Raw genomic sequence first — 10723 nt, 5'->3', positions numbered from 1 at the left:
GTCTTAGGAAAAATCTCATGAAAGATGGGGCCGGGGTACATGAATGGAGGACTTCAAAGATTTCCAGCACTGGAAACCTACCATATTAGTAGAAGGGAAGTGGAGAAGGGAAGGCAGAAATACAGTATACATTCCTTCAGATTTTCTTCATTTGGCACTAAAACTGGCATTTAATTTTTTCAATTAATTAAATTACTCATTGGGTGAACATACTTTTCATGTGCTATTATGTGCTCTGCCATCTTGAAGGGTAGGTTTTACCTGACAGCTAGAAATTATCTGGACATTCTTTATGTCATTCAGGTACATTTCCTTAAAACATTTATTTTTTTGTCTACGAGCCATATTTTTGGAACAATAAAGTAAAAAGACAAATTGGGGTCAGAGGTCTTAAATCTCTGGATTGTTGTTGAATTTGACAAAATAAGCTAGACGTTTTCACCTTATTGCTACAGAGACGTAACACTACCTCAGGAAGCCAAGCTGCTTTAACCAAAAAAGAAAAAGAAGGGACTTCCCTGGCAGTCCAGTGGTTAAGACTTTGCCTTCCAATGCCACGGGTGCGGGTTCACTCCCTGGCCGGGGAGCTAAGATCCCACATGCCTCGCAGCCAAAAAACCGAAACATAAATCAGAAGCAGTATTGTAACAAATTCAATAAAGACTTTAAAAATGGTCCACTTCAAAAAAAAATTTTTTTTTTTTAAAAAGAAAAAGAAAAATCAATGTACAAGTAGAGATGAAAAGGCCAAGTTTTGTAGTTGAGTGTCAGAGAAGATAATTTTGTAGGGTATTTTGAGTTTTCTAATAAATGCATTATGCATTGTGTAAAGCATGCACGTGTATTTCAGTACCTAGGTTCTAGTCCAAGCTTGTTTGAGAGTTTACAGCTTGCGGCTAGGAGACCTTCTGGTTTCCAATGTCTGGCCCAGGTTTCTGCCTTCAAAAATTAAATGCTGGGGGCTCCCTTGGTGGTGCAGTGGTTGAGAATCCGCCTGCCAATGCAGGGGACATGGGTTCGAGCCCTGGTCTGGGAAGATCCCACATGCCGAGGAGCAACTGGGCCCGTGAGCCACAACTACTGAGCCTGCGCGTCTGGAGCCTGTGCTCCGCAACAAGAGAGACCACGACAGTGAGAGGCCCGCGCACCACGATGAAGAGTGGCCCCGCTCGCCGCAACTAGAGAAAGCCCTCGCACACAAACGAAGACACAACACAGCCAAAAATAAATAAATAAATTTTAAAAAAAATTAAACGCTGGGAAGAAAGTTTTAAAATGTCTCGAGCATAATAAAACATTATGCTTTGATCTTGACAAAGGTACTATTAGACAATCACCCCAACTCATTTATAAATCTGGATTTATTTCTTTAGAAAATTGTCCAATTTTCACACAGTTTCAAAGACAACAGTTATAAATTACATGGCATGGTAATTCTGCTAAACTCTGGCACCAAATTGAAGGTATACTGGCAATGTGTTGAAGGAATACTGATGTGTGAAGTTTCACTTGCTTTTTTTTTCAATCCTCAGGGTCACCTGATAACTCAGTTCAATGTGAATCTTAAATAATGTAGAAAGAGACGTTTAAGGGCTTCAGAATCTATATCTACATACAACTACTTCCCTCACAAAATATGTGCCTTAAGGCACTGTGCATAGTTCAATAAATATTCCTGGATTTGATTTTTATTAGACCTTTGTTCTGTTCAAGGACGGTAAATCTTTCATTCTTAGACTATATTTGTTACCACACGGTGTGGCTTAGTCCATGTCTAAAAATATTCATGATTCATGAATTTTGCAAAATTCAGTCATTTTAATTTTTTTAATAAATTTATTTATTTTATTCATTTATTTTTCGCTGCATTGGGTCTTTGTTGCTGTGCGGGGGCTTCTCACTGCGGAGGCTTCTCTTGTTGCGGAGCACAGGCTCTAGGCGCTCAGGCTTCAGTAGTTGTGGCTCGCGGGCTCTACAGCACAGGCTCAGTAGTTGTGGCGCACGGACTTAGTTGCTCCGCGGCATGTGGGATCTTCCAGACCAGGGATCGAACCTGTGTCCCCTGCGTTGGTAGGCGGATTCTTAACCACTGCACCACCAGGGAAGCCCTCAGTCATTTTTAAATGTGCTTATTTCTGCTCTGTGTCACTGACAAAGGACTTGAGAGAGATATATTGATATTCACAATCTCTCCTCTAGAAGTATAATCCAGACATTACCTCATCATATAGCTCTATTTCTTGTAAAGAATTACTTTATCCAAATAATTGACAGTAATAGTTTTAATTTTATGAATAAAAAATAAACAGTCCTAACAAGGTTAGTAACTGCCTTGCATTCACAAGAGAATCATAAAGCTATTTTTCAATAAACAAGTTGATAGTTACATAATCTTGTTCAAAATCAAGACGGCTCTTATTTGTAAATTGATAGCAAAACATCTAGAGGTATGCTGGTACACTGGCTCCTTAGAAAGGAAAACAAGGCTCTGACTTGTAGCGTTTGCCAATATCTGTGGTGACAACTGATAGACGATTTTGTTGAAGCTGGAATATTTATATACGAATCTCTAAACCGGCACACATACACACACCATTCTATACAAATGTGCATGCTTTGATTCTTCCTCTTACTACTCAAAGGAGCCTCAGAAGAACAGTTTTTTGTCCTGGGGCAGGATATGGACGGGACAGCCTCTTTATAAGAGCAACACAACTGAAAACAGATAACATGGATAACGCTGATCCTCTCCTTCAGGGGAGACTGAGTTTGAAACATCACCCTTTTTTGACTGAAGTGGAGAATCCGACAGCTATAGTGTTTCCGCTAGAAGGATTTTGACCACAGTGAACTCCACTGAGCAAAAAAACATTAGAAATACAAAGCTCTTCCAAAACATTACCCATGGCAACCATAGTTATCCTCATACCATGGTGACCTCCAGATTGAGTGGTCTACAGACCAACAGTCCAAGAGGGAAATAGAATCCAGTCCTTTTTGTACTTCTTCCTATGAGGTCATAACGATTATGATGCTTTCCTTAACAGTAATTCAATCTGGGAAAATTTTAATCTCCGTGCAATATCCAGGGAACTCTCACCATGCTGAGGAGAAAAAGAAATCATAGCTATTTATCTCCGAGAAAGTCAAATGTCAATGCAATGACCATGTCATCCTATTAATACTAGAACCGAATGACAGACAATGTTGACTGTCATTTGGTTCTAGCATTAATAGGATAACTTGATTCCTTAATGAGGACAATTAATTTGCTCTTAACAACTTCAGATGCAATTAATTTATGTCAACACAAAGCCAAAGTTAGAAGGTTATGATGACAGAAGAACCTCAGACCATGGTTCACAGATCCTTACCTTATTCTTTATCATGGGGTCTGCATGGGCTTCAAGGAGCAGAGGAATGAGAGTCTGGTTTTTCATTTTGCAGGCATAATGTAGCGCAGTGCAGCCATACTGAAACACAAAGGATCAACATCAATCGGAATCATTACACACCGCAGCATATGGCGTCTTTAGCAAGCACTTTTCATATTTTGTAATGTACAACTAAGCCAAACAAACAGTCTGCAAACCATCTTTGTGGAACTATTTCATGCAAGTAAACTTTTGAGACAAGAAAATGAGTGCAAAGGTTTGGAGCAAAAGGTGAAGACAAAACCTTATAAACAGGAAGAATTTAGCTGATGGTACTCCTGTTATCACTGTTCTTACTGTCATTTGGATTTCTCTTTGACCTTTGTCCTTATCTTTCCTTAGTTTGCAGATGGGGGCCTTCTCACCAGTGGGTTGGGATCTTGGCTGCAGCAGCAGCTGTTAGGATTCATTGAGCACTTACTATGTGCCAGGCACTCTGCCCAATGCTTCACATAATGATCCCTATAAGATTGCCAACAAACACATGAAAGGATGCTCAACATCATTAATCATTAGAGAAATGCAAATCAAAACTACAGTGAGATATCACCTCACACCGGTCAGAATGGCCATCATTAAAAAATCTACAAACAATAAATGCTGGAGAGGGTGTGGAGAAAAGGGAACCCTCTTGCACTGTTTGTGGGAATATAAATTGATACAGCCACTATGGAGAACAGTATGGAGGTTCCTTAAAAAACTAAAAATAGAACTACCATACGACCCAGCAATCCCATTACTGGGCATATACCCTGAGAAAACCATAATTCAAAAAGAGTCATGTACCAAAATGTTCATTGCAGCTCTATTTACAATAGCCAGGACATGGAAGCAACCTAAGTGTCCATCAACAGATGAATGGATAAAGAAGATGTGGCACATATATACAATGGAATATTACTCAGCCATAAAAAGAAACGAAATTGAGTTATTTGTAGTGAGGTGGATGGACCTAGAATCTGTCATACAGAGTGAAGTAAGTCAGAAAGAGAAAAACAAATACCATATGATCCCTATAAGTAAGGACTAGTGATGTTCCCATTTTACAGATGAGGAAACCGAGAGTTAAGTAAGTTTAAAACTTTCCAAAACTCACATAGGTAAAAAGTGGCAAGCCTAGGTTTACACATAGGCATTCTGACTCGAGCTTAACTACTGATGGTGGAATTTTGTAATCAGAGCCTGTATTTTTCTTAACTCCCCACCAGTGGTGGAGCAGTTCTTTTAAAAATATTCTATATTCAATAAAAATGTTATTCCCATGAGTTCAGTGGCAGAATATAAACAATATCAAGGTTGCCTGATGCAGTAAAAAGGAAGGAAGGAAGGAGGGGAAGGGAGCAGAAACTAAATGTACAAGTGTTTCGGAAAATAAAGCGAGCAACTTTATAGATGACAAGTACACTACTCACAAATACCATTTACAATGTTATTTCAAAGTGACTAAAAATATAAACTTACACAATCTATAGCATTAACTTCTGCACCAGCGTTAAGTAGCATTCGTACAAGAGACTCATTCTGCTTTGTCTTTGATACCTATGACAAACAGCAAGCACGAGAACAAGAGAGGTTTATTTACAAACATTGTCTCCCTCTTACGTCTGGAGTATTCCAGTCAATAGGCTTCATTTTAATCCCAACACCCCTATGCGTCTATGCATCTTTCTTAAACTCTCCCCCACCTCCTCACTGCCCATTAATATCAATTAGGTAAAGCCATGGTTGCCAGAGTGTGGTCCTGGAGTAACAGCATCTGCACCTTGGGACCTAAAAATGCAAAATCTGGGGCCCTACCCCACACCTGCCAAATCCTACTGAGGATGGAGTCCAGTGGCCCGTCGTTCCCTTCCTTGCTCAAAACCCTTCTATAGCATCCCATTGCTCCGGGGGCAAAAGCAAAGTCTTCAGCCTGTGACAAGGTGTCATATATTTTGCCCTCTGCTTATGGCCCCAGCCATCTCATCCAGACCCCCGGCTCACCTTGCTCTAGGCACATTGGCCTTGGTTAGCCTTTCATTCCCACCAGGCTCCCCCGTGCCATAGAAGAGCTGCCCTGAATGTTTCTTCTGACTAGAAGGCTCCTCTCTCCTCTTTGCCTGGTAAGTTCATCTTTAATATCTCAGCCCAGGCCCCTCTCCCTCCAGGAGGCTGTCCCTGACCTACCTGTCCAGGCGACATCCCTCTCCTCTGGGCTCTCCTAACACTGACCATCTCTCTCTACCAACTACCTCATAGGAACTTCACATGTGTTCTGTCACTATTGGATCAATGACTTATTCTTCACAATCCTCTAACTCTCACGAGGACAAGGACTACCCCTGTTTAGTTCATCATTGTATTCCTAACACCCAGCACAGTGTCTGACACATAAAAGTCTATAATAAGTATGTGTTGAATGATTGAACACATGAATGAAATTAACTAGGCTCCTCAGAAATCCACTTTTCCTGCCTCGTTCCCTGAGATTCTGACCACAGGACACTTTGAGCATCCCCCCACCATCCTATTCTGTTAGGGATCGTGACTTTCTCTGCTCAGGTGGGCATGTCCTGGAGTTCAGTCCCTTTACCACTTAGGAAGTTCCACCTAGCTGTCTTCTCTTTGGGCTTCCCTCCTATGTCAATGTCTAAACTGCCTTTCTCCTCTTATCTTCCTCTGATATAACACAGTCTTTTCTGATCCTTTCCCCCATCATTTCCTCTCATGTCATTTATTCCTTAGGCATCACAAATTTACAACTTCAGGCCCCATGAATTAAGATAAAACACGTGCAATCAGAGCTGAGTTATTCATAATAATTCGTATATTTGCCCAGGGCTCCAGCTTTAAACATTTTACTGTCTTAGAGAGCAAGGTTGTGTGTCAACAAATTCTGAATGAGCCTTGCCAATCATAGTTGTGATTTTTTTCTTCATAATCTCCAAAAGCATTTGAAAATGAATGGCAGATTTACCCCACCCCAAAACTACAAATATTCAAATGCTGTGTACTAAATACACAATTTTTCAAGAACTTTTCAAGGGTATAAACAGAGTATGTGTTTATCAGTGAATTAGAGTTTCCTCTCTCTCATAAATCCAAGCATCAAAATCAATGTTATCATATTTAATTATAGTTCTTCAAAATGTATAACATTTAATTACCCAAGGAGATAATAACATTACCTACTGGCAGATTTTGTTCTGGAGTTTATGTTAACAAGAATAACTAACACCCATAGTCTATTAGCAAGAAGAGAAGGGAGTTGGTCATTTAACTGGAATAAATTACGTATCTGTTGAGTTATCTCTCAAAGGCAGAACTGGCCACAAGAGGAACCAGATGGAAAAAAAGTGAATGAGTCAGTGCAAACCTGTCGCTCCATTTGGAAAAACAAAACAAAACACCTCAAGCTTCATCTTCTACTCATAATATGACTGCATTCCTCTACAAACTACATCTTCCTTTATGTAAGCAGCTTACTGCATGCCAAAGTTTCCTTCAAACATGAATAAATCTACCAAGGTGAGAGGTGGGCTTCAAATTCTCTGTAAAGATCTCCTGTGTTTGTCAGCTTCTGGTGCAAGTCTCCTGGGATCTGTTTTTTAACTCACACCAGGATGGGTCCTTAAAAATCAGAAACTCAAAAAGATATGTACAAAAATCTAAACTCTTCTTACAAAAAAAAAAGGAGAAAAGAAATAGTAGGGGGGCTTCCCTGGTGGCACAGTGGTTAAGAATCTGCCTGCCAATGCAGGGGACATGGGTTGGAGCCCTGGTCCAGGAAGATCCCACATGCCGCGGAACAACTAAGCCCGTGCGCTACTGAGCCTGCACTCTAGAGCCCGCGCTCTAGAGCCCGCAAGCCACAACTACTGAAGCCCGAGCGCCTAGAACCTGTGCTCCGCAACAAGAGAAGCCACTGCAGTGAGAAGCCCTCGCACCTCAACGAAGAGAAGACCCCACTCAGCGCAACTAGAGAAAGCCTGCGCACAGCAAAGAAGACCAATGCAGCCATAAATAAATAAATAAATAAATAAATAAATAAATAAATAAATATTTAAAAAAGAAAAGAAATAGTAGGGAGGGGATTTTTTTTAATATTCAGGATTTTTGCTTTTCCTTCAGAAGATTCTTAAACAAATTTAATTTATTTTTCCTAATAAACATTGCACAGATTATTTTACCATTGACTGATTTCCCTGGCTACCTTTCTTCTTGCTTTACTTCAGTCATAACATTGCATGTATGTTAGAGATGCCATTTGTAGAATACAAACCAAGAGCTTACTTTGTTACTATTTATTTACACCTCACCAACTTGGCAAAATTTAATGACTCATGCTGTCGATCTCTTACTCATTTATACTCAGTTATCTTTTGCTCTCACGAGTGTTGTACTCACCATGAGGAAATAGCCAATAAGCAGGACAGGCATTAAGAGGATAATGAGTAGATAATCAAAGAAGGTAAATCTTTTCTTCACAGCATAATGCAAGCAGGTTCTCTGTTTCTAAAAAATTAAGAAAAGGACTATTTATTAATAAAATATTGTTTTAAACTGCATATTTTTAGATTACCCTATCAAAAAATTTAGTCTGCGCTTTTTATTTTTGTGGTATCCATGGCATCTCTTTCTGTGGAATAAATCTAATTAATAAACCCAGAATTCCATTGACCAGAATATTGAACACAGTACAGTCTGAAGAAAAAGTTGGGCCATAGAAAGACAAGTGAAATGTACATTTTACGAATCATCAAAAGATTCTCACATTCACTTTGGTTTGGGGAAAAAAATACATTGAGATATAAACATAGGACAATTTAGTATGAAAAGCTATAGTTACTCCTTAATCATCTATGGTACACAATTATTCATTTTGTGGTTTGTTTATAGGAAAATTTTAACCACATGGCAATTTTTCCATGTTCCTACATGAACACAAGCAGTGCTGGACGAATGGAAATAATTCAATTTAATTCTTCAAATACATGAATAATTATCAGGTGACAGATTTAAGCTTCTAGGAATTGCAGGGGATATAAAACCTCAGGGCCTCATAATCAAGCAAAGGTAGACCGAAACACACACAAATAAGTGTAATGCAAAACAAGCTATGGTGACTGGAATTCCAACCAAATCAATGAGAAGAGAGGAAAGTCAGGAAGAAAAGAGAGGTTCATTTCTACTCTTCTTAAATAAGAGTATTTTTGTTTTTCTAATATCAAGGTATCTGTGTTCTCTGTAAAAATTTTGTAAACTAGACAATAGTATAAGGATAGAATTTAAAATCACCCATTATCAAACAGCCCAGAGTTAACTGTTGATATTTTGCTGTATCTTCCTCCAGTCTTTAAAATGCATATATGTGGAATTTTTCAGTGTAGGATCATACTGCACATGCAAAATTATATCTGCTTTTTTTTCAGTTAACATGTGGAATATGTGCATTTTCCTATGCCATTTAATATTTTTAAACACGTAACTGTTATGGCTGCACTGTTTACCGTTCTATGGAGCTGTTCGAATTTATTTAGCCAAACCCTACCTGTTGAACATTTCAAGTAATTTTAACTTTTCATATTCACAAATAACGTTGCTTGAATCCTCATGTATAAAGCTTTGTCAACATTTCTAAATTTGTCCTTAGCATAAGTTTCAAAAAACAGAATTCCTGGCATAAAAGGCATTGATGCTTCTCACACCATACTGCTAAATTGTGCTCTGGTAAAATTATAATGATTTAAACTTCCTTCCTGATCAGCATTTGATTTTCTGTCTTAATCCTGGTCAATCTGACACACCAAAACGAACAAACAAACAACACAACAAAAAGATATCTTTATGTTTTAATTTAATTTGCTTTCCATACAATCCATCACTCTGTTAGGCATGTATGTACATCTGTACCAACACCAGAGCTTTTTGTTTGCTTGCTTTTAAGGCCTCTGTTCAGTACTTCTGAAGATAACTCAAATATAGATTTAAGAAACGGGAAAGCACCAATTCAGAGTATTAATGTACAAGGATTAGTATTGGGGAAAATGGAAAAGATTAAACCTTTAAAAACCATTAAAAATATTTTTTAAATGGACAGTTGCAAACCAAACACTTCTCATAAAATCTCTGCTAAAGTATCCACTGAAGTCCTTCCCAGGATTTCCATAAGCAGGCTGGCTCACATTCTCTGCAAAACAGAGATAAGCATACCTACTCAGCCCCGTTCCTGTGTTGACAAACATCTCCCTCCCTCAGCTTCCTAAACAGCAAGTCTCCTGAGAGGGCACCAACCCAGAGACATCTGTCTTGGCCACCCCATCTCACCACAGGCCACACACCTGGTTCCTCAGCTAGGTGCTGGGGCAATCATGTCACACTCCACTAAGCAGCCTATCTGTTAGATTAACGCAGCCGTGACTTGCTTTTAAACGCAACCCACAAAAAATAGGAAGCACAAACAAGAAAGTCCAGTAGTGGACTTCCCTGGTGGCACAGTGGTTAAGAATCCACCTGCCAATGCAGGGGACACGTGTTCGAGCCCTGGTCCGGGAAGATCCCACATGCCACGGAGCAACTAAGCCTGTGTGCCGCAACTACTGAGCCTGTGCTCTAGAGCCCAGGCACCGCAACTACTGAGCCCACGTACCACAACTAGTGAAGCCCGCAGGCCTAGAGCCCGTGCTCCGTAACAAGAGAAGTCACCGCAATGAGAGGCCTGTATACCACAACGAAGAACAGCCCCTGCTGGTGGCAACTAGAGAAAGCCCACGGACAGCAACGAAGACCCAATGCAGCCAAAAAATAAATAAATAAATAAAATTTAAAAAATAAAAAAATTAAAAGAAAGTCCAGTAGTGATCCATTTTCTGATAATATATTATTACTCCCAATGAGCTAGACTTTAAACTGACTTGGAAGGGAGAAGTGGGGCCCTACAGGCTATTTTCCCTCATTGAATGTACTTGAGTGGGTACAGGGCATTCATAATTATTACAAAGAGTGACTTTTTATATTGACTTAGTGTACTTTAAATGTTGCCTTTACTATGATGCAGATACTGGATGTTCCCATGGGGTTCTGAAAGGATGTTCACAGCATGTCCTGCTCTTCCTTAGTTCTGAAGACTCCAAGTCAGCTAATAACACATATTTAAGTATATTCTTCATGCCTTTCTGTCTGGTTTCAAGTAGCCTCTGGTTCGTGAGCATATTTGTTCTTGCAAATTTCTCAGTGAAATTCTTTTATTCCACAAGCAAATTACAGGATCTTCTGGAGATCAGAACACTGACATAGTAGGTAAAAATCTA

General features: G+C 39.4%; 1 protein-coding gene across 1 annotated transcript in view; it reads right to left on the bottom strand.

Annotated features, from left to right (window-relative positions):
* Positions 1 to 1390: 1390 nt before the first annotated feature.
* The window catches only part of ANKRD22 (ankyrin repeat domain 22), a 32775-nt gene continuing 23442 nt past the window's right edge, over positions 1391 to 10723 (bottom strand). The window contains exons 2-5 of the mRNA XM_057530595.1: positions 7821 to 7928; positions 4896 to 4973; positions 3375 to 3473; positions 1391 to 3104 (exon numbers count right to left, since the gene is read on the bottom strand). Coding sequence (XP_057386578.1) covers positions 3027 to 3104; positions 3375 to 3473; positions 4896 to 4973; positions 7821 to 7928 — 363 coding nt within the window. The 3' untranslated portion in view covers positions 1391 to 3026. The remainder of the gene's footprint in view (positions 3105 to 3374; positions 3474 to 4895; positions 4974 to 7820; positions 7929 to 10723) is intronic.

This window comes from Balaenoptera acutorostrata, chromosome 16, assembly GCF_949987535.1.
Source record: "Balaenoptera acutorostrata chromosome 16, mBalAcu1.1, whole genome shotgun sequence".
NCBI classification, from domain to species: Eukaryota; Metazoa; Chordata; class Mammalia; order Artiodactyla; family Balaenopteridae; genus Balaenoptera; species Balaenoptera acutorostrata.
This window is presented reverse-complemented; position numbering and strand designations above follow the sequence as displayed.